Genomic DNA, 24,939 nt, shown 5'->3' on the forward strand with positions numbered 1-24,939 from the left:
GTGACTCTAAAACAAATACCTGGAGGCATTTTTATGAGACAGAATGACCCAAAAATTTGGGCTATATTTTAAATCTGTGAATTCCAATTGGAAGATCCAAATCTGAACAATCACATGTGAATCACCAGGAGAGTTCTTTGAAACAAACATCTGTGCCGAGGCAATTCTCATTTTCCTTTCCAGGGAAAATCAGAATCTCCTTGAAGGAAACTGTGGTTAGTCTTTGTAAAAGCTCCCCCAGGGATTCCAAACCTGGTGGAGTGCCTATGCTCACATGTAAGTCCACAGGCACGTGTGCACACATGTACACACATACATACTCTCCTCCCGCTGAATATCAGCATCCTGAAGAGTCCTAATAAATCATCCAAACAACCATGTAAATGACCAGAGAACCTTTTCATGGTCACCCTGTCTTCTTCTAGGGAGTAGGATGCCAACTGTGTGTCAAGTAATACAGTAATCAAAGGGTATCCAAGAACTTCAGAGGCTTTGTTCTTCTGAAGAGCTGAGCTTTCCAAATAGCTGAAGATCTGCCCACTTAAGCACCAGATCTTTTTTTTTTCCAAAATAATATTTCAGCAATTTTGGATGTTAAACTCTGTAAAATTTATTGCATGTGTTCAGTTTCCTGACTATAATTTAGCCTCGTCTTCATAATTCAAGGCTATTACCATAGGCATCAATTCCTATAATGGGACTAGAGATGGGAGTTTATTACCAAAGACTACGAAGAGCTCCAAATGGCAGCTGAAGACAAAAGGAAAGTTGGAGAACACCATGCTAAAAATGGGACTCCAAATAAAGAGGTCAGAAGCAAAAGTTAGAAGCCAGACAGGAAGCCAAGGAGATAAAGAGTGGGTTAACTATAAACAGGGTAAGATTTAGAAAACTTGTCCACAACAGGCATTGCTTCTGTGGTCTGATTATCTGAGATAGCATTACTGTGATACACTGGTAAAAATCTTTAGTCTAAAGCAGAGGTTCCCAACCTGGATGGTACCGGTCCATGGCCCATTAGGGGCCTGGGCCACATAGCAGGAGGTGAGCAGCAGGTAAGCAAGCAAAGATTCATCTGTGTTTACACCCACTCCCCATTGCTTGCAGTACTGCCTGAGCTCCACCTCCTGTCAGATCAGCAGTGGCATTAGATTTTCAAAGGAGCAAGAACCCTATTGTGAACTGCACATGCTAGGGATCTAGGTTGCACGCTCCTTATGCTAATCAAATGCCTGATGATCTGACACTGTCTCCCATCACTGCCAGATGGGACTGTGTAGTTGCAGGAAAACAAGCTCAGGGTTCTCACTGATTCTACATTATGGTGAGTTGTATAATTATTTCATTATATATTACAATGAAATAAACTGCACAAGTAACGCTCTGTGGAAAAATTGTATTCCATGAAACTGGTCCCTGGTGCCAAAAAGGTTGGGGACTGCTGGTCTAAAGGACCTGCTGCTGATGTCACGGTGTCCTCCTCTAGCCCTCCTCTTTTAATTTAGTGCTTCTAACTTCTTGTGGCCCTACAGATAGTCAACCCAGTTGAAGCAATAAAAGGCAAGAGGCTGCCTCTCTGATCCATCAGAAGTGTGTGTGCGTAGTCTTCTCTTCGGGTGTTCAAGGATCTCTTTGACTTGCTCTCTGGACCTTGCCTGTGTTTCAGGAGGTGTATAGCTGAGCCCCAGAAAGATAAAAAATTGCCATTATTTTATATTTTTCTGCTAGAACTTTCTCCTTCCAGATGCCCATGTATAGTGGCAGTGAACGTGTCCATGCTTCTCCAAACTAAAAGTTTCCATCTTGGGCCGTTCCTCTTTCAAGCATGGGACTCTAAGCCATGCAGATCGTGTCACTTGTGTCATGGAGCAGCCAGTGCTGCAGAAACTTCTGAGACACATCTACCAAGAACTCACTAAGGTCCTCTAAGTTGCCAGCCTCAAGAGAAACACCCTTTCCTGGAGAAGGGTTGGGCCCTGGGAGGAAAAAGTCATTGGCAAGCCTGTTGGCAGAGGCTACTCCTCAGAGGACAGGGTCAAGCGGCCACAGAAAAATAGTGACTTAGCAGCTTCCATTACAGGTAATAGGACCTAGGTGACCCTGCCTTCAATTTACTGAAGCTAACTAAAGTAGGGCCAAAGAGAGCAACCTATGATGCTATCGTCAGCACAGAAGGAAATTTAAGAGTGACTTAATTGGTAAAAAAAGAAAAGAAAAAGGAGATACAATCATATTTTTTGTTTGTTTGCTTAAATCATCTTGTAATTTATCTGGCTACCCTTAATCTGGCTTTTTTTCATAGGAACCAATTTTTGCTTTCCCTCCAAATATTACTTCATCCTCTAGCCTCGTTTGTCTTATTATTCTTCTATTCTGGCTTATCCCAAGGGTAAGAGAAAGGGAAAAATTTGCTAGGAATAGCATAGTATGTGGTGAGGAGACGGAAGGACTTGGGAGTCAGAGGTGGATTTGTATCCCAGCCCTGCCATTTCCTACCTGTGTGACCCTGGCCAAGTTACTTAATTTCTCTGGGATTTAGCATCATTCTCTGTGAAATGGAAAAAGAATAGAATAGCAGAAAGAACACTTCATTTTACAAACTCCATAGTATAGCTGTGAGTATCACTGGAAACAATACTTCCAACTCTTTGCTCAGCATAGTGTCTGGTCACACAACCATGCTCTCTGACCTTGGGGTGACGAGCAACGGCCGGCCCATTGGTGCTACCCAGAATGCGAGTTAGGATTTAAAAGTCTCCAAAAACAGGTTCTCGAGGGCCTATTTAAATAAGTAAGAATTATTCTTCATGAATACACATGTGAACTACTACTTTAAAACTGGGGCCAGGCACAGTAGCTCATGCTTGTAATCCCAGCACACTGGGAAGCTGAGGTGGGATGATCGCTTCAGCTCAGGAGTTAGAGACCAGCCTGGGCAACAAAGCGAGACCGCATCTGTACTAAAAATTAAAAAAAAAAAAAAATTAGCTAGGCATGGGGATGCATACCTGTAGGATCGCATGAGCCCTGGAAGTTGAGGGTGCAGTGAGCTATGATTGCACTACTGCATTGTAGCCTGCGTGACAGAGCAAGATGCTGTCTCAAAAAACAGAAAAAGAAAACAATACGACTGCTTTGAGTATTTTAAACTATTCTTCAAGTCTCATATTCATTTGTATGGTAGTTCTCCATTTTCATAATGAATACAAAGAAAATTTTGATCCTAATGATCACAAATTCCAAATGATTAGACTCCAGAAAAACCAGAGGTTTCTGAACATAGATGCCAATTTCTTTTTCTCAAGTAATCCCATGTTTTAATCATATTGTCATATATATATATCCCTTATCATGGGGATCCCAAGGGGTTTGTTCTTAATCCTCTGTAGTGTCACTCTACACACTATCTCTGGAGGGTCACCTTCTCCCCAGTCTCTCCTCACCTCCAGGCACTGAGCACTATGTACCAGGTACCCTCAGCAAGTCCATTCAAGACTGTCTTTGCAGTGACTGCCCTTCCTGCCAAGAATGATGATCCCCCGTCGCGTTTTAATAGATACTTCTCAAGGCCTCACCAAAATGTCAGCTCCCTGGTGAAATTTCCCCACCTATATCCTATATGTGAGTACCACTATTCATATGGCATCAGGATGTATTTAAGTTGCCTGTTTATAAGGCTGCACCAGACACAGGATTTTTCGAGTGGTTTTTTAATGTGCACAAGAAGCACCTGTGAATTTTGTTAAAATGAGGATTCTGACTGTGTAAAGTCTAGAGTGGGGCCTGAGATTCTACATTTCTCACAGCCCCTAGGTGAGGCCGATGCAAATGCCCTGTAGACTACACTCAGGTAACAAGCTTTTAAGAACATCTCTGAAAATCTCAGCAAGTTGGCATTTCATCATCATCATCATTATATTTTGACGCTGCTGCCCACCAACTCCAACTCTACTAGAAAGATGAGAATAGGAGATGTCAGGACTCTGTGTGTGTGTGGGGGGGGGGGGGGGGGGGGTTGTATTGGGTAGGTGGATTGGAGACTGTGGGTAGAATTAGAGAGGAAAAGGAAACGGGCTAAGGTTAATAAAGACACAGGAGGTTGCAAAGAGAGGAGGAAAAAAGTGAAAAAGACAGGAAGAGAGAAGACAATAAGCAAACGAAGAGAAAATTATAGAAAAGGAGAAAGAAACAGCCATAGGATGAGTAAAGGAAGGTCAGCTGACTGCTTCTCAGGAAGGAATCGGACCTACATTATCTGACTTTACAGTTTAAGAGGTTGAATTCTGGAACCAAACCCTCTCAAGAGTATACTCCGGCTGTTCATGCAACCGAGGAAGTGTGCTCAGAACTTCAATACTGCATTCTAAAGGGTTCTTCCCTCCTGAGTGATTAGGAACAAGCTATTACTATAACAGTAATAGCAAATGAGGGCCTATATCATGATTGTGACTATATAGAATGGCTTATATCAGCTAAGAAAATCTAAGACACTAGAATTCTTTTGTGCTAAGACCTCAAACTGATTGCCCATTACAACAACCTAAATGAGCCAGGTATGGTGGCTCATGTCTGTAATCCCTAAACTTTTTGAGGCCAAGGTGGGAAGACTGCTTGAGGCCAGGAGTTCCAGATCAGCCAGGGCAACATAGTGAGACCCCATATCTACAAAAAGTTTTTTAAAAAGAGAATCGGGTGTGATGGTGCACTACTGCAGTCCCAGTGACTTGGGAGGCTGAGGCAAGAGGATCATTTGAACCCAGGAGTTCAAGGTTGCAGTGAGCTGTGACCATGCCACTGTGCTCCAGCCTGTGACAGAGAGAGAGAGACAGTCTGTTTTTTTAAAAAAAAAAAAAAAAAGAACATTACCTGATACAGCTCAATCCGTTGTTCAGGCACTCTGGCTTTTGGATTCTGCAAACGAAAGACTCTGAACTCTGCTTTCACCAAATTGGAAGCATTCTTCTCCATTGCTGAGACGTCAAACCGAACAATTCTGAAGTAGGGTCTGTAGAAAGTGGGCGGGATGGCATCTGTAAAAAGTTAGGGCAATCATTGAAAATGATAAAATCCATTGTGCTTTCAGAAAAGACTGTAGCATGAGATAATCCCAAGAAGCCATAAGGAAAATATCTACAGAATAATTTAGTTTCCGACGGCCAATTTAATATCATTAACAACTTATCCAGAAAAAAAAAGAAATAAAATAAACATGTGCATTTAGTTATAGGAGTAGCAAATTAATAGAGATTAACAAACCACTTCCAATTCCATTTGAAAGCATGCAGTTAACCCCATCCTTTGAAGGCTGACAGAGTGGTGGAAAATCATAGATGGTTTTGAATTGGGACAAGTTTATGACAGTTGATGCCTGGAGAGAGCTGACAGGCCTGCATACACTTTAATCAGATATGCCAAGAAAATAGTTCCTAATGGCCAGCAGTTTGCCCATGTATTTTTTTTCCTTGAAAGTTTGGCATCCAAATAATTTTTTTTTTTTAACCAGGCTCATATATCGTATCTCCTTTGACTTCAATATTTTAGTTTTTCACACACATATGACTTAACATATTCTCTAGTCAAGTTATGATGAGGAAATCTGAATAAACAAAAGTATAACCCACGTACTAATTTATGCCAGATCCAGTATTAGAATTCTTTATGCAGGATAATCTCTGTTGGCGGGAGGTCATCCTAGCTAATGAAGAAAAAGAATTGGCACAAATTCCTTCAGTTCTAAACCATGTAAAATACAGAGTTGCTGATGGCACATGACAATTTAAAGCTCCTGGGAAGACCGGACACAGTGGGTCATGTCTGTAATCCCAGCACTTTGGGAGGCTGAGGTGGGCAGACCACTTAAGGTCAGGAGTTTGAGACCAGCCCTGGCCAACATGGTGAAACCCTGTTTCTGCTAAAAATACAAAAATTAGCCAGGTGTGGTGGCATGCACCTGTAATCCCATCTACTCCAGAGGCTGAGACTGGAGAATTGCTTGAACCCTGGCAGTGGAGGCTGCAGTGAGCCGAAATCGCAACACTACACTCTAGCCTGGGCAACAGGGTGAGGCTCCATCTCAAAAATCAATCAATCAATCAATCAATCAATCAATCAATTAAGCTCCTGGGTTGCTTTAGAGTTGTGCTGGTTTTTTTTTTTTTTTTTTTTTTTTTGGAATCTGCCAATGTCTTTGAATGTGCAACTGAGGCTAAACCAAGACCAGAGCAGGTCCTATTCTAACTCCATGCTTTCAAATACAATATCCATTTATTAAGCACCTACACTGTGCAGACCACTTGTTACAGGTATGTTTCTACAGTCTTCTTCCAAAATCTCCTATACACTTTCTTGCCCCTTTCCAGAGTGTTTCATCCAAATCTAGTGGCTCCATTTCTTTCTACCCACTCTTCAATTATCTGACTTCATTACAAATAATCATTCACAGTTGTTCATGTTTTTTTATTAATGTTTTTACTACTTCTGCATTGTGTTTGTTTATTTTGTTTCCCCTGTGAAATTTTAAGAATCTTGAGGGCAGAGACTGGATTTGCCAGGTCTTTCTTCTTTCCCACGTATCTGGGACAGGGTTCTGTATACATGGAGTTCACCAAATACCCCGTTTGCATACTTGGTCATCAACAGGAGTCTCTTGAAAGACTCAGGCATCTGACTGTTGGCAACACTAACTTCTTTTTAAATAAATGAGCCATCTTGCCGATCTTAAAATAGACATAAATACCTTCCATGATTTATTGGGAAATCCATGCCCTGACGATTACACTGAAGAAAAAAAGATGCTAGGAACACACCAACATTTTCTCATCTTAAGACACCTGAATTTTTTCCTTCATAGGAACTTTCTCCCAACCCATCTCCTTCCCCTATATATGTGTGACTCTCAGCACACAGGCTCATGGAGAAGCAGGGAATTTCTACACCAGTCTGCTCCATACTGGTTCATAAAATGACTGTGTGAATTGAGGCTTTATAACCCGTGAGTCAGAAGTCTCAGAAACAAACAAACAAACAAAAAAACCCCAAAAATCCAAAGTATCCAGGTTTCAAAGAAAAAAAGTATTCATGCAGACATGGTGATGATCCACTGCATCACCACTGCGAATTAGTTGATGGGCGGCTTCCAGGCCAGGGAGCACTGGTACACGCAGAAAGGCTTTTGGAGTCCCCTAGCACAGCATTTTGACAAGGTAGTTGCTGAGAACAAATACTTTTTCTCCTCTGGGATATGCCCGCCCTCATGATTGGAACAGCTTGTCCTATGCTGACCAGCTCAGCTGAAAACAGGCCAGATACCCAGAGAAGGCTAGGCCGGTCTGGGGCCAGGCTTTCTGGCTTTGCCCACCCTCTTGGCCAAAACCTTCCACAGGCTGATGCTGCATTCATCTTCGCATAGCCTCCGCATTGGACAGTAGAAGCTTCAAACATTCTTTGAAGGAGCATCCTGGAAGAGCGAAGCTAATTCAGCGTGTTTCCTGTCATTAGGAAGAATAAACATCTCACTGAATTTGCGCCCCCCCGCCGCCCTCCGCCCTTTCAGTGGAATCCCTGCAGGCCTCTTCCACTTTCACAAGCACCCGTCTTTCACACCCACCCGCCTCAATCTTATCCTTTCATCAAGTTTGTAAATAAGTGCTCTTGAGATTTATTTTTATCTCTTTTGTGTTTATTAAACTTTGGACCATCCCCCCCCCCTTTTCTGGTCCTCTGCCCATCCACACTCTTTCTTTTTATGGCTGCCTCAGACCACGAGGTCAATTTTGTTTCTTCTTCTTCTAAGCAAATCATCCAATGATCCTGTCCTAGGCTTTTGAGCTTTGAAAGGGCGTTTGCAAATATTTACAGGAGTAGCTTGCTAGTTAAGTACAGTTGTTCAGCTGGGCTTCCTATACATTGGCAAACAGCCCTCCTCCCCTCTGGCTCTTATAAGCATTTAGGCTGTTTATATTTCAACTGTCTAATAACACAAATCTGCATTTTTGGTCCTTGTTTTATAAGTAGAAGTAGCTAACACACACAGCGAAAGGACTGCTGAGCAGCCTCCATCAGCCACTCTGCTTTGGTCTTGTAACCACAGCGAAGCGACCAGGCCAGGAGGAGCCGGCAGCCTTCCCTGCCTGTACTCCTGCTCCAGCGCGTGAGAGTGTGGTAAAAACTGTCAACTGAAGAACCGACTACCCCTTCCAGGGGTCGATGCCAGCTGTCCTGTGCTGTCATCTGCTCTGGGTCACAAGCCCCCTGGCTGGCTGAGGAAAGTGAGCAACTGGCCAAATGTTTCCTCATTTGGAAAAAAACAAAATTGCTGTAAATTGCGCTAGCAGCCTTTGACCCTGCCTTTACTTCATAAACACCCTATACACGCGGCAGGGAGACCCAAAAAGGCCCCTCGATGCCCAGTCAGGACGCAGCAGGCTCCCGCCCTCCACGGAGGGAGCTCGGGGTAGGGGCTTAATGGCTTGTGCAGCTCTGATCCACCCACTTAGTCTTGGAGGGATGGAGCTTTTTCCTCTGCTTCCTCCAAGAACTAATTTCCCCCTTTGGAATGGGAGTTCTCGCTAAAGTCCTCTGTAATACGCATCCCAGTTGCTATTTCATTGCCAGGTGGTCAGGTACTTGTGCTTGACCTTTGCCAACTTATCCACACTCACATCCTGGCCCGCTCCCTTCTCTCAATTTCTGACCTACTTTTTCAGTTCAATCAAATCGATTTTCCTTCAACCCTTTGGATTTCACACCAGGACGCTGATTCTGGTCCTCCTCCCAGGCTTTCTCATGGGCCTTCCTCCCAGGGAAAATTTTGCACATAGAAGATTCCAGTATGTCATCAAGTGGTGTCCCCCTCACCTCAGCCTTGGCCACACATGCCAAATCATATTTTGCGGAAGGAAGAGAGAGAAAAAAACCTGAGAAAATCTAACTAGTCACTAATTTCCAAAGTAACAGGATACAAAACACTTAAATATAGCACTTAATCACATACTACTGTATGTACATTATATGTTGACTTGTATCTGCTCCAAAAAATTTACCAACTTATTGTATGTAAGCACTTTGAACTCACAAATCTTTCCTTATAGTTTTTCTCCACAGCCTAGGGTGGACTTCATGAGAGTGTAGCCAGCACAGGTGCACAGGGTCTCTCTATCCTCAGAAAGGTCTCATACCTGAATTTAGTGCTCTGTGGCCTCTCTAGTCATCATCTTGAAATCCTCAATCATTTCATCTTTGAATTGATGCTGTGTAAATGAGGTCTTATGGGACAATGGAGCATGCACAGAGGGCTGGGGACCTCAGCCCCGGGCCATCCCACCTCCTGTCACCTGTCCACTTGCCCAGGACTCTCTGCCTCTTACCCCTTGCCCTCTGGTGTCCCCAGTCTCACCCTGCCTTCCCTGCCCCACCCAGTGGCCACTGTTTTCCTCCACCCAGTGAGAGCTGGGGTCAGGCACATAACCCATGCCATTTCAGGGCAGGGCCTGGTGGCAGCTGTCCCCACCACAAGCTGGTAGTGCCACAATATGTTCAGGGAGCAACCCAGTAAAAGCATGTCTCTCATCCACTCCTTTTTAAAATTTTTTTTCAATACTTTTTGGGGTACAGGTGCTTTTGGCGACATGAAAGAGTTCTTTAGTGGGTGATTTCTGAGATTTTTGTGTACGCTCTTAATTCAGGTACCAACCACATCCCAGTGCAGAGTTTGCAACCCTATGGGTTGAAGTGGCAGTCCCATGGGAAGGGAGATACCTGGCTCAATGTGTTATCAATCTTGTGGGCTTGTGGCAGGGGGACCCCAGCAGCTGCTGGGCTGCACGTTCCAAGTTTTAGGGCAAGGGTCTCAAGTCCCTGTGAGAGTCTCCTGTCACTCTAGGAGCATCCCCATGCCCAAGAAAGCACAATATCAAACAGCACATAAAAAAAAACACCGCGACAGTTGGAAAGAGAGAGAGAGAGACAGAGAGAGGGAGACCATGGAACAAAGGAAAAAGTTTTATATTTTAGCATCTTCAACAGTACTCCTTTTCCTTTTTTTTTAAACAAGATACCCCATATTTTCATATTGAAGAAGGATTCTGCAAGTTTTGTGCCAAAGCCTCATATAGTTATAGGATTCTTATGTACTGAAGGACCTTCAAGGCTACTTGAATTCTAATCCAGTTAAGAATGAACTGGTTGAACTGAATCAACCAGTTCCCAGCTCTGTGGCAACAGGGATATTATCTGGCTTTTCTGAGCCTGTTTCTTCATCTATATAATGAAGTAAATAATTTTCTACCTCATATGTAATGGATCGTATTGTCAGGATTATATAAGTAAGCAGATGGAAAGTTGGAGCGCTGGGTCTAGCACAAATTTCCACAGTTTCCTCCCTGCCTCCCTTCCCATCCTGCAACAAAGCTGCCAAGTGGTCAGTGGGCCTTTCGTGAATGCCCCCAAGAGAGAGGATGCTCTGACTAACTGACAGACTTAATTAGAAGAGGAGAGAAAGAACAGGAGGAGCTAAGTGTCCTGGGGCAATTTATAAATGACGCTATATAGTCTAATTCCTTTCCACTGAATAGGGAGAAATTCCAGTCACCAAAGTTCTCACAGACTCCCCACCACTATCCTTTAACATTTCACCTGATTTACTACAAACCTGACCATCAGAAAAGGTGACAAGAGAATCCTAACTTTCCACTAAACAGCTCTGCATCAAGCAATTTCACCTCTCACTACAATGTTCATATTAGGACTATTTTTATTAAAAAGGTTAATCAACATTGGTACAATACTACTAACTAGGCTTGGATTTCTTCAGTTTTTATATGTTCTACTTTTCTAATTTTTAATTTTTGTGCCTTGCTAGTAAGGGTGTATCTATTTATGTGGTACATGAAATACTTCAATATAGGCATGCAATGCCTAATAATCACATCATGGTAAGTGGGGTATCCATCCCCTTTGAAAACGTACTATAGTTGTGATTATCATTGGGAGAAGCTGTTGAAGGGTACACAGGAACTCTCTGCACTATTTTTGCAATTTCTTGTGAGTCTAAAATTATTTCAGACCTGGCACAGTGGCTCATGCCTATAATCCCAGCACTCTGGGAGGCCAAAGTGAGAGGACTGGTTAAAGCTAGGAGTTTGAGACCAGCCTGGGCAGCAAAGCAAGACAAGACCCCATCTATATTAAAAAATAAAAAATTAGTTGGGTAATGTGGCAAGTGCCTGTACTCCTACCTACTTGGGAGGCTGAGGTGGGAGGATCACTTGAGCCTGAGAGGGTGAGACTACAATGAGCCATGATTGAGTCACTGCACTGAAGCCTGGGCAACAGAGTGAGATCTGTCTCTAAAAAAAATTAAAATAAGCCATGCACAGTGGCTCATGCCTGTAATCCCACCACTTTGGGAGGCAGAGGCAGGCAGATCATGATGTCAAGAGATCAAGACCATCCTGGCCACATGGTGAAACCCTGTGTCTACTAAAAATACAAAAATTAGCTGGGCATGGTGGCAGGTGCCTGTAGTCCCAGCTACTCGGGAGGCTGAGGTAGGAGAATCCCTTGAACCCGAGAGGCAGAGGTTGCAGTGAGCCAAGACTGCACCACTGCACTCCAGCCTGGTGACAGAGAAAGACTCCGTCTTAAAAACTAAAATAAAATAATTTCAAAATAAAGTTAAAGAAAAGGTTAATAAAAAACAAAACTGAATAAAGGTCTTACAACGTCACTCATATGTGATGAGCTCTGAAACAGAATGTAGATTTGAGGTTTGCAAGAAGTCCCCCAATGATGTCTAGGGTTCAGCCCTTCAGGAGGGCAATGCTTCAGCTATCTATCTATTGTTTATTCCCTCTTAGATTGGTCACACCACAAAACTGGCAGAGAGAAAGTGTGTGTCTCTAAACTTGCTTGTAGGTGCTTGGGTCAAGAACCTACAGGTATTTGCTGTATTTGCTAAAGCAGTGGTTCTTAAAGTGAGGTTCCCAACCCATGGCATCAGCCTTGACTAGGAATCCGTGATAAATGTGAATTATCCAGGAAAGTCTGATGCACCATCTCATCAAAGTTTGAGAACCAATGGGTGACTACATATTGGTTGACTCCTAGCTGGTGAAACCAGTCCTAGTTAACAATTAAAAGCAGATTGGTAAAGTCCAGGGGAAAAGAAGAAGGAGGCCTTAGTGTTTAACACCAGCTTTCCTGGAGTCAGCACTGACCACAATTCTCAAGGACAGATGAGCACTGGTCTCAGTGTCCTTGTGGGGGATTTTCCAAGATAAGCCAGAAAGGTCAGTAGTTCAAAGTGAAACACAGAAGGTGTGGGTATGAACGGAATTGGTAGTGGCCTGGAGGTTTTGTTTATCCTCCTGCCTGAGGTACTCACCAATTACCTGAACATCAAGTCCAAGCTAGTCCCCCTCCTAGGGGAAAAGCTAAACGAGGCTTACAAAGCAGCACAGCTGCCTGCTGATTAACAGTATTTCTCAGCAGGTGGTCTGCATTTTAGCAAACTCCTTGAGCAATACCTATGTACCCTCACATTTGAGAACTGCTGAAATATAGGACAGAAGAAAAGAAGTCTACAAAGACATACAGAAAGACAAAGGAGCACCTAAAGGTTTTTTGCTTTTTGTTTTTTTTTTTTTGAGATGGAGTCTTGCTCTGTCGCCCAGGCTGGAGTGCAGTGGCACGATCGCGGTTCACTGAAAGTTCCGCCTCCCAGTTTGCACCATTCTCCTGCCTCAGCCTCCTGAGTAGCTGGGACTACAGGCACCCGCCACCACACCTGGCTAATTTTTTTATTTTTTAGTAGAGACGGGGTTTCACTGTGTTGGCCAGGATGGTCTCGATCTCCTGACTTTGTGATCCACCATCCTCGGCCTCCCAAAGTGCTGGGATTACAGGTGTGAACCACCATGTTCAACCTTTTTTTTTTTTTTTTTTTTTTTTAAGATGGAGTCTTGCTTGTTGCCCAGGCTGCAGTGCAACGGCGCAATCTCAGCTCACTGCAATCTCCCCTTCCTGGGTTCATGCAATTCATCTGTCTCAGCCTCCTGAGTAGCTGGGATTACAGGCGCCAACCACCATGCCTGGCTAATTTTTGTATTTTTAGTAAAGACGGAGTTTCACCATGTTGGCCAGGCTGGTCTCAAACTCCTGACCTCAGGTGACCCACCGCCTCGGCCTCCCAAAGTGCTGGGATTACAGGCTTGAGCCACTACACGAGGCTCAAGCACCTAAACTTTTGATCAGGCTTTATACCTAGAAAAAAAGAGTAAGACAGATAAAAGAGGAAGAGTTCTAAAGCTCTTAAACTGGAAAAATAGGATTCCTCTATGATTTGCAGTAGTAGTCTGCCTTGACTGCACGTTTTAATCAACTGAGTAACTTTGAAAATCCTGATGCCTAGGTTGAAGTCCCTAAGAGTCTAGTTAATTGACTGGGGTGGACTTAGTTCTAAGTTCCTCAGATGATTTTAATGTACAGCCAGGATCAGCACCCCTCACTGAAGGAAACTGGTAGTACTCAGATTGAAGAAGGGAAGACTTAGGGATATCAAATCTCAAGGGATTTCAAATATTTCAGGGACTTACTTTCTATATAGCCAAGGAGCCAGTTTGACTCAATATAAAAGTAATTTTCTAATAATTTAGAAGATTTAAAAAAAAAAAAAGAAAGAAACCAAACAACTCACTCTCTTTCAAGGTTGTGAGAGATCACACCTTAGTGGTCTCCCTGGAAGAACCTGTGTACTCACAAGGCGCATTCTGTCCCAAAAGATGCAGTGGGGCTTCCTGAATGTGGTGGCAGGGTGAGCTAGATGGCCTTACCGCCCACTTCCACTCTCCACTGACGGAGCCTCCAAAAATTGTTTTTCTCCCCTAAATCCCACTATGTTAGATATTTGTTCACTCACCCCCTGCATCAGAATCACCTGATGGGCTTATTAATATGCTTGTTACTTGGTTCCATCCTAGACCTACTGAGTGAATAGTAGGCAATTCTTTTTTATACTCAAGTTTGAGAACTTCTGCCCTAGACTATGATGGTCTAACCACAATGCACTTGACCAGGCTTCCCTTCTGGTTACTCAGTGTCACGAACTAGCTAGAGAGGAATAAAAAATGTCCATCCTACCTTCCCTACTCCAAAAAGAATGACCTGATCTTACTGCAGACTCAGAATTCTATTTTATGTCCCCTTCTCATTTTATAACAGCTTTACTAACTTCATCACTGCAAAGGCCTTTTTTAACCCCCATTTCACAGATAAAGAAATCAAGAGTGAGAAAAGTAAAACTTTGGGCCAAAGTCAAAGTGAGGCTGGCCTTTGAATCAAAAGCTTTTCAGCACAGTATCCTGCCTTCTGTGCAAAAGAGACCTGAGTTGAAGGCATGACTACCACGCCAGGCAGAAACACCAACACGTGCAACGGAGCGTGCTGGCAACAAAATACAAATCAAATAACAACGCAGCAGTTCCTCCTCCACTAGAGATAAGTTTGACCTTGCAATACAGCTTGAAAAACTTTAATGCAAGCCCACAGTATTTTCATGGATACCCCCTAAGAGAATGAACCTGATGTGGAGACCTGGGGTCTCACCCAGTGTGAAAGTTTCCCAGTGAGAGGCACCTCATTAATACCAGCATTGCCCAGGGTCTTTCAGATCCCCATACATTGGTGCCTAGTGCTGCTGTTCTCAGTGGTATCCCCTGGCTCTTATTCCCAAGCCCCTAGAATGAACAGAACAAACCCCCGCTTTCCCTTTCCAGAAATGACTGTAGTTTTCCTGCAGCTCAGCAGTGACTGGTGTGGACTTCCGACATGCTTAATGAGTGTGTAGTGGCCCCTCATTCCTGACATCCCCAGCTTTGAAGGAAGTTGTTTGGGGTTCATTAGCCATTCCCCAGAATGTGACAAGACAAGCAACCCACCGAGTGGTTGGAGGGCAATAAACTAGCTACTATTTGTGTGTGCACAGACACAGCCAGCAAGAAACCAAGACAATTGTGTTTTGGGGTTTTCTGAAATTTGTCTTGGCATACCGGATATGGATTTTATTTCACTACCACATCCCAAACACTGCTGACATTCAAGTCACAGCAATTTAACATAAAATGACTGAGAAATAAACAGCGCATCCAGCGGTGGTTTCTGATTTTCTCTCCGGCCATCCCACCTATTAAATGTAACACAGCACCAGAGCATCTGCTATGTAAAGACAGAGTCTCTGAGAGGGGGATGGTATCAGACTTGACGAGCTGTTGGCAATGGTGAGTCTAATTGTGTCAGCATCAGCTTATGTGACTTGGCCTTCATCTAACTGCTATTTGAGACTGTGCGTACTGTCAGCATGAGTGTTTGGGCTCCTTCTTACACTGCAAAAAAAGTAAAATAACAGTGGTGCCGGCCCATGGTGTTTAGTTTTCTTGAACTGTGTCAGACATGGGGTTTCCAGTTTCTGTTCCAAAGTTTCCATCATCCTCATAAAACCCCACCTACACAGAGACACCTATTTCACTTCAGTTCCTCTACATTTCTCATCAGGCTCAGGGCTGTGCAGGCAGTTTGTGAAGGGTGTACTGGGTGTTAGCAGTAAAAGCATTGGGTGCTGAAAGGGCAGGCTGACTATTGCTGTTAAGAGGCCGATGCCTAACCTAGAGGAGTCTCAGAGCCCATGGGCATGAAGAGTATAGCTGGATCCACGTTTATGGGCAGGTAAAACGTGAATGCCATGTGTCCCTTCCCAATGGCCTCAATAGGGAAGGCAGTTCTCACACTTGGAACAGGCCACTGAAGCAGCTCTTCTCTGCCATAATCTCATCCCTTAAAGCACATAAATTTATCTTTTTCTTTTCCTTTCTCCCTTACTGTCTTTTCTCCTTCCTTTGCTCCATTTTCTTTCTCTCCTCTTTTTCTCACTTCCCTTCAATCTGTGCTTTCGTTTGCTGTGATATCCAGGGAGCAAAATGATCATCTTTTTGGTCCTTTCATGGCTTTTAATGAGGCCAGTGACTCCATGACACAGATAACAATATACTAGTCTAGAAAGTAGCAAAGGCTTCAAACAAGATCAGTAGAAGGAAGCCAGCCTGTGTTGATTCCTTTAATGAACGAAACTTGGAAATTTAGGATCTCATCCTTAACCTTTTAATACATTAGAAGCACATGTTATTTTGATCCCTTTTACAGATTACGAAACTGAAGGTGAAATCTTTGCAGGATGACACCAAGCATTTGCAAGATAGGACTTAAACTCCACAGCTCTGGACATTCTTGCTCAGCATTGGACATTCTTGCTAATCCCTGCAAAGAAAGCATTCTTATCCCACGACAAATAAACGCCAACATTCCCCTTTCCAGAAACAAATGCACTTTCCCCTGCAGCTCTGCAATGACTAGTATGGACTTTTGACATGCTTAATGGGTGTAGCGGGTCCTTATTAGCCCAAAAATCTTTCTCTAATCTTTTCAAAATTATAGCAGTGATGCATGTAATGGCCAATGCATGTCTTGTACTGTGAGATTTTCTTTGTGTTTTCTGTAAGCTTCTTGCTTGTGGCCTAATTTTTCTGTAAGGCAATTGCCTAATTACTTCGAGGCACTGTGCTGATTTGTTGCTCTGCCCTAAAGCTTAAGCTAATAAGTGGCAGGGCACACCCTGCTAGGATTACAAGCTGTTTACCAACTTAACCAAGTGGCATGGGCTGTTATTACTAGCATATTAAATTAATGGCTTGAGAGTGAATAAATATGAAGAGGAATACACGGTCTGGATTATCCAGTTTTAGAGAAGTGAAAAGCAAATACAGCTGATGTTCAGTCTCTCTGCAAGTCTTTATTGAAATAAGAAATGATAGCACACAAAGGGATTGCCTGGCACCCATTAGGTGCCTTCTTTTATAAGCATCTAACTCTTCTTACTGCAATTTTCTTTATAAGACAAGACAAGACAGTTTCTCTCAGAACCCTTCAGTGACAGAGATCTTAGAACCCAGATAGGTGGTCTACTTCAGCCTCTGACCATTGTTCCAATGGTACAAGAGTTCTTCCCTATATTGGGCTGACAGCTGCTTTCTATAAGAGCTGCATCACAGTGGGTCTAATTCTGCCACATAAGATGATCTATTCCCTTTCCACTCAATCCTACTTATACCAAGCCAGTTTTTTGTTTGTTTGTTTGTTTGTTTGTTTGAGACGGAGTCTGTCGTCCAGGCTGGAGTGCAGTGGTGTGATCTCGGCTCACTGCAAGTTCCACCTCCCAGGTTCACTCCATTCTCTTGCCTCAGCCTCCCAAGTAGCTCAGACGACAGGTGCCCACCACCATACCTGGCTAATTTTTAAAAAAATTTTTTTAATAGAGATGGGGTTTCACTGTGTTAGCCAGGATGTTCTCGATCTGATCTCGTGATCCGCCTGCCTTGGCCTCCCAAAATGCTGGGATTACAGGTGTGAGCCACCACGCCTGGCCGATCAAGCCAGCTTTTGAAGCCAGTTTTTGCATCTTCTCTTCTTCATCTCCTTTCTTCTGTAAGCAAACATCCCCTCTTTCCTTTCACATTTTGTCATGAAAGCCATTCACTTATTCTAGTTGTTCTCTACTTTGCCCCAATCTTAAACCTGAACCATTACATCTGAACATAATTCTCAAGGCAGAATGAAGTAGAACTATCTATCACCTTCTTTAGTGTGGAACTTATGCTTTTCTGAATGCATCCCAACACTGAATTACTCTTTCTCTTTATGTTTTGATCTTTGCACTCACATCACATATTCTCTGTGTTCTGAATGTCTAATAAATTACAAGTCTTTGGTCTTTTCCACACAAACAATTTTGCAGATGTCATCATCTTATGCTTACACCCTGTGCAATATTTACAATATACTCCTCTTCAGTCTATACTTATTTGATGTGAGTCCTCATTTTAAATATGCTGAGAAGGATTTGAAGTCTGATTTGGTAAACCTGTGAATTCATGTGTTAAATGATACTGCAGGGCACAGTGTTGTATAATAAAATGAAGGATCTTTGATGTTATCTCATTCAATCCCCAAAACTCACAGATAAGGAACAAAGGTCCTCAAGTCAAGTTTGTTTAGGTGGAAAAGGACCTGAATTCACACTAGAACTTATTGCTTCTGAGGTGCTTCCTCTGCACCAGGCACTTTCCACTGTGCTGCTCAACACGAGGGACACAGCCAAGTCTACGCGCAGGAGGCTCTGGACCTGTACAGGCACACACCACCACCACAGTGAGTCTTCCAGTCTGCCCAGCGGCATATCTTCTTCAAGGGGGACCAGTAGGCCAGTTGTGTCCTACTGCAAATCATCAAGGAAAATGGCCAGTGGGACAGAACTCAGGAAGGTTCTGGAACCCACCTTGGCCCAGAATGCCCATCCTCTATTAATGAGCACTCTGAGGGATTTGTTTCAAAATATACTTCCTTGAAAAGCTGAATGGAAAGTCTGAATTTTTCTTTATGCCAAATGGTAGCCCTCTATGTAGAATATAAAGATAGCAGGGAGTAAGCATTGCTTGGAAGAAACGTTAAGTTACCAGATATCCATATTAGCACTTCAGTAGATGGCCATTTAGTGCCAGAAAGAATATTAAGAGTTTCAAATGATGGTGCTTTCTTAGGGTTGGTAGATGTATTCATTAAGGGTGTGCACTCTTCCCTCATCCTGTTTGTACTGGCAACACAGCTATGGGCAATTAAGATACGGGAACATACAGGAATTATAGGAATCCAGATGAACTGTGGCATGAACGAGTTCTGGAATGGAGCCAGGGGTGTTATACTTGTTTTAAGGAATCATGTGTATTTGGGTGCTAAGCAGCTTTCTGTTCTTCAAGGTTGGGCCACTGTTTGTAAGAGGAAGAAAAACAGCCTTTAAGAATCTCCACTGCAGAACTAGACCCTGGTTAAGTACTTTAAAATGTTTAAGCGTCTGTTATTTTAATTCAATTGAACTAGCTGAGAGCAAACCCCTATAGTTTACCTTCAATCTCATTATTTTTGTGCACAGAGGCTATGAAATGTCCGAATTTTAACCTGCTCTAGGGACACTGGGAGAGAAAACTGATGGAAGAATGGCAGCTAGGGTCTCCAAAGAGTTAATCCAACCGGTCCCAATTTATTGGAAAGCACAGTAGTTTTGAGAATGGAAGGAGAATTTTTAAGAAAAAAGTACTTTTTTTTTTTTTTTCTTTGAGGAAGCTTAAGATCTGTCATATAGCTCTCTCCGTTTTCTTTAGGAACCTTCAAGAAGCCCTTGCAATGGAGGTGCAAAAAAACTCAGATGGTTTCCAAAGCTTTCCTGCTTTCTTTTCTCACTGGTGGTTGTGTAGACCAGGGGGCAGGACAAATGCTTTTAGTTAGTCCCAAGTCAATGGCTGTCCTGTGCTTCCTAAAAAACATTTACTAAGTCCTCTTTAAAGAAGTGTTTCTTGATTAAAGTCAGTGGTTTATAAATGTGTGAGGATGAAAGTAAATAGAACACCATAGTGGAGTGGTACATATATAACAAGAATTAAACAAATAGCAAATGAAGGTATAGAGATTGAAATTTTACACGAAGTCTGCGTGAGGCTTACCTATGTGTACTCAAGTACATCCTAAAGTCAGTGGATTCACTTTTCGTATGTCAGGGTACCTCAGTGATGTCACTTAAGATGTTTATTTCTCACATACTACATTGGTTTCACTAGACTACTCTTAAAGGTTAGACAACATATCTGAAAAATTTCCTTGTGTCAGAAAAGTGAAAAAATAGCGAGTTCCACAACCGCATCTGAATAAACTAATTCAGCTTCTGTGTGTGTAGTGCCTGAAAGGTTACCAAGAAAGAACATATGTTCCTTGAATAGTTGATTAGCACCCATATACACTGTACCACAGAGCACCTATGAGATACTATCTGAGTACATTCATCGGCCAGAGGGGTTTTGATCAGGGAAAATTGATAACGCCTCTCAATTCTTTTCAGTGCTCTTAAACACTCAAGAATGCTCTTTAGCCGGAAGCAAGCTGTGCTGCCGCCTGACTGTAGCACTGGATTAGACATCACCAAAGGCCAGGAAGAGGTCTGCTTTACTTGTAAGCAGGTGCAAATGGGACCGGTACAGGAAGAACAGTTTCAGTGTTGGGCAAGGGTGCCTTTGTAAGTTTCAAGAGCACAGACACTGGATCTGTCATCTTCCCACTCCTGTGTCCTAGCTCCAGGCCCAGGACAAGGTCTCTTAGTACACAATAGGTGTTCAACACGTATCACAAAGCAAAAGGAAATTAATTGCTCTCAAACAGCTAAGTCACATAACAATGATGAATGTTAATCCCAACCCTTTAGGTCTTCATAGTGTTTCACTAAGCACCTCCACATACTATTTCTTCCTAGCATGATAACCCTGTAAGCCAGGTAGGATTATCCCCATTTTACTGTTGAGAAAACCATAATTCAGAGACCAAATGATTCAATGTAAGTGACTTCCCCAGACTTCTCAGTGCTAATTCAAGGTTCATCTTCTGACATCAGGTTCAAGAATAGGCTCCCCTGTAGGATATCAAGTAGCCAGTGGAACAACCAACCCCATATAAAGTGCCTTCTAAAAGGGAAGCACAGTCAGCTGAGAAGGCCAATTCGGAGACTGCCATCATACTCCAATTTGAAGAGATACAGCAACATTAAAACAGCACCATAGTGGAGTGGTACATACACAACAAGCTGCCTTTTCAACTGGCACTGATACTCTGACAAGAGCGGTTTTTCTCTTCATTATGATTGTGAATAGTTATTACTAGTGCTGAGAGCAGAAGTATCTTCCTCTAAATGCACAGCAGCCTTAGAGGGTACAATGTCTGGAAGGGACCAGGGTGGAGAAAGTTATTAGTGTTCTGGCAGCCAACTCAGGGATCAGCTATTCAGTGGCTCCCGACATACGGTGACCTTCTTTAGAAACGGTACTTTGGGAATGACCTAGGGATAAGATCCAGAGAGGGACAAGCAGGGAGAGGACCAGGTCTCCCATATTTCAGCAGGAATAAAGATGTCTTCAGAACAGCCTGCTCTTTCTTTCATGGTGGGCGAGGGGGCCACTTATCCACCTCAGTGGGCACAGCAGAGACTCAGAGATGTTGTTTGATCATCAACCTCAAAGACAAAATCACTTTTTGGTGTTCCAAGCAATCCATAATTGCCCAGTAGTTTACTGAACTTATAAAATTTCCCTCTGGATGTGGGGGGACCAACTGTGACCTCTCTTCCCTCAGGATGGCCTGACACAGATCAGTCTGCCTTGGACAGGCAATCGGTGCAATCTAAACACAGACAGACTTTAAAAAACTCCAGCTGATCCTTTTGCTTCCTTTTATTGAAAGCAACTGACTGCACATTACCCTTTTTTATTGTCAGAAGGAAGCTGGGGAGCTCTAGGAGCCAAAATGTGCCTTCTCCATAGCTCTACTCTAATTATATACCATGCCTAATTCCACGTCCATTCCTCTGTGGGTGCACAGGTCCTTTAACTATAGCTTCTATTCTTGCAGAGGATACAGATGTGTTCTTGCTGTCTATGGGCCTTCCAGATCACAGTCATTTCCATGTAGAATAATGCCAGTGGGGGTGGGGAGACATAGAAAAAGACATGATCTTCATGGCATGGTGAACCTTTAAAATATCTCAGAGAAGGATCCCAGAATCCTAAAAGGATTTTGTAAGTCTAATAGCCAGGCAACATAAAGTCATCAATCCTAATTTCCCAGCCTTCAATCAGACCACCTTTTCTTACAAGTCTGGCTTGGGCAGAAGAAACAAAAAGGTCAGGTGGGAACAGGCCTTGTACAGTAACCACTTGAGCTGTGAAGGGATTTAAGATGTGCACCATGGGAGGGGTTTTTCAGAAGTGAGCATTAAGAGAAGGTAGTAGTACAACTGATTTCTCTGTAGATCTCAAACAGGGTATTATCAACTTCCCAGGCCTCGGTTCCCTTGTGTCTAAAAGAATAATGGGCTTGGATGGGACTCTTCCATCCAAGGGTAGGAAAGACACTACTCGCCCTTGTGGTTACTGGGGTTCAAGGTGAGAAAGCACTACCCTCTGTAGCTGGACACGCCTTTTCCGGGAATACAGACAGCATGGTACCAAGGAAGCCTACTTCCATTCTTAACCATCCGTTCCTCTCTCTTAACCTCTAACAAGTGCACAGTCTTAATAAATTTCAAATATCCCAAAGAGACAACTTCATGGCATGTCAATTTTTGTATCTTCTGACCCCAAACTCCCTTTCCAGCTTAATGGGCACCCTGCTGTCTCCCCTCCACTCCCCTCCCACCCCTGCCATACTGGACTCTGCCCCAGACCCTAAGTGCACCACATCACTTCCAATCTCCAAATATGCCAAGCACCACCACACCCATACCATGTCAGTCTTTCACCTAGAAACCTTTATATTTGGCAAATTCTATTCATCCTTGAGGGTCCAGCCTAGTGTCACCTCTTTTTAGAAGTGTCTCTGGCTCTTCCAGAGCACAATGAATTCTCCCTTCTTTGCATCCTGACACTTATCATACTGTGTATTATAGTGGCCTCTTTAGGTGTTTACCTTGATAGATGGGAACAGCAAAAGAGCAGGGACTCACTTTATTTATGTATCTTTAAAATATGATAATACTAGCACTTGCCTCTAATAATTGCCATAAGGATTAAATAAGGCAATAAATATGAACATAGTAAGTACTCAATAAACATAAGCTTATATTATTAACAGAACGCTGGAAGCCAAAGAGGAAAGGGGGCACCTACTTTCAGAATCTGATGTCAATAAGACTTTTCTAGGCAGGAATATAGAAAAGGTCACAAATCTGAAGAGAGGAGCAGTGTCAAAAAGCTTGTGGATGGAAGCCCTCCCTTTCTCTGCCATCCAGAATCCAACAAACCAGAGTGGCCCTGTGGTCTGCCTCTACTCCTCAGTTTGTAACTATTAGCATCAGGAACCTGTGGGCAGGCTTGAGCCTGATTCAGTAGGACACATCTTAGAAAGTCATTCTTGGAGTCATTAGTTTTGTTGTCCCATTAGATTACTTGATAAATCAGCTATACAAAGAGACTTTCGGTGATTTTCGAGGAGCACTGCCTACATTTGAAAACAACTTACAAAGGGCTTTCTTAGACATAATGTCATTTTAAATGATACCTGGCAATCTCATATAAATGCTATCTTATTGACAGTGCCTACTAGGTTGGCTAGATAATTTCCAATTCCCACCACTCTCACTGTATAAATGAAGAGACTAAGGTTTCTAGCAGACAAATCACTTGTGCAACAGCATACAGCTGACACAGAAAGGTAGCTGAAAATTGCAAACCAAGTCTGTCTGATCCCAAGTCCACACTCTTTCCACTGTCCTATGTCCCCACCTCTCCTGATAAAGATTTGTTCTGTAGTACCTAAAGGATGAGGGGGGCAGTGATAAATCTCAGAACAGCCCAAGCTCAGTACAGTGAAGAGCCTTCAGACAGAGTTACCTACAAAAGGATCAAGCAACATCCCTGCGAGTAGCCAGGATCTTATGACAAGATTCAAGTGACAGAACTAGATGACCTTTAAAATGCGACCACTGAAGTCTCTCTGAACTTATTCTGGTTTGGGGGAAAAGGTTGGGGGAGAGGCTGCCCAATTAAAAAAATAAAATAAAAACAAAATAAAATGCAACCACTGTGATAACCTGTGACACAGGCTTATTAGAGAAGTCTAGTTCTAACAGTTTAAATCTTCAATTTTCCTCCAAGGGGAAAGATGGGGAAACAGCCAGACAGAACTGAGTTCAGAGACTGAGCTCATGAAAAGCCTAATTTAGGTTTGGAAGGAGACACTAGGAGGCCCCTGCTACGCTCCTTCTCATGAGCCTCTCACCAGCCAAAGACACTCTCTGTGTGTGATCTTCTGTAGCTATGTGAGAAGACCTTGGTCTTAGTCTTGACATGGGGTCATGTTAAAACTCTTCAGCAAAAATATCCCGAATATCATGGTTAAAAGGATAAAGGGGCTTATACACCAAGGATGGCCTTCTTAGCAAGAATTCCCATTTTCCTCTGAAGTCGTGTTACTTTGGGGAAGGCCCAAAACCTTTGTGCTCTGTGAACTGGTGATCACAGGGCTCTCATCAAGCTCAAATACGATAATGCATGTCCACATCCTTTTGTTAAATGCGAAATGATAAGTGCAAGGCGGCATCACGGTACTTCAACTTATTCTTAATTATCATTGAATAACAATATGCTGTCCACATATTCCCAGAGGTCATTCAGAAACAACAAGAATTTGCTTACATTATCTTATCTAATACTACTCTACCCTTCTACCCAACTTTTGAGGTACATCTCCCCTTTGCAGAATAGGAAACTGAGGCTCACAGCTACCAACCGGAAAGTACTAGTAAGAGAGGGGGAAAAAATAGAATCAATCCCAGATCCTACCTCCTAACAGGTGTTCCTCCGACTCACCACATCCATCCCAAACATGGGAAGGGTTCACTCTGGTTTCAATGCATATAATAATACGAGCCATCCTCTGGGTGGTTATGTGACATCACTGTGGCATCAGTCTTACGAATAATAACTGCACAGGCTGCAATGTGTCCTGGGGCAGCCTCTGAAGCATCTGCAGCCACTTTGTCCTCAACTGTCAGAGACATTCGGGCTTCACTGAACCTCCTCCCGCCATGAGTCATCCCCCATGTTTCATGTTAACCATCTATTCTCAGCAGATTTGAGTTCTGCTTTCTGTCCTTTTCTGGTAAGACTCTAGGGGTGTGAATGGACTGTCCATAGCCCCTGAGTTTAAGGAAAAATGAGATGAAGCAAACGTATGTTAAATCCACTGCCTGGAAAGCCAGCCTCTCTCAATATGTACAGGGCCAAGAAAAACAGCAGCTGGGTC

At 43.1% G+C, this 24,939-nt stretch overlaps 1 protein-coding gene across 5 annotated transcripts in view; it reads right to left on the reverse strand.

The window, feature by feature from the left end:
- TGFB2 (transforming growth factor beta 2) overlaps positions 1 to 24,939 on the reverse strand; it is a 101,071-nt gene that overhangs the window by 33,070 nt on the left and 43,062 nt on the right. For all 5 annotated transcript variants that reach the window (XR_637774.4, XR_002517432.2, XM_009187193.4 and 2 more), the window contains one exon: positions 4,867 to 5,030. Coding sequence is in view for 3 of the 5 variants with exons in the window: in XM_009187193.4 (XP_009185457.1) it covers positions 4,867 to 5,030 (164 nt within the window). In the remaining 2 variants the exon portion in view is untranslated. The remainder of the gene's footprint in view (positions 1 to 4,866; positions 5,031 to 24,939) is intronic.

This window comes from Papio anubis, chromosome 1 (assembly GCF_008728515.1).
Source record: "Papio anubis isolate 15944 chromosome 1, Panubis1.0, whole genome shotgun sequence".
NCBI classification, from domain to species: Eukaryota; Metazoa; Chordata; class Mammalia; order Primates; family Cercopithecidae; genus Papio; species Papio anubis.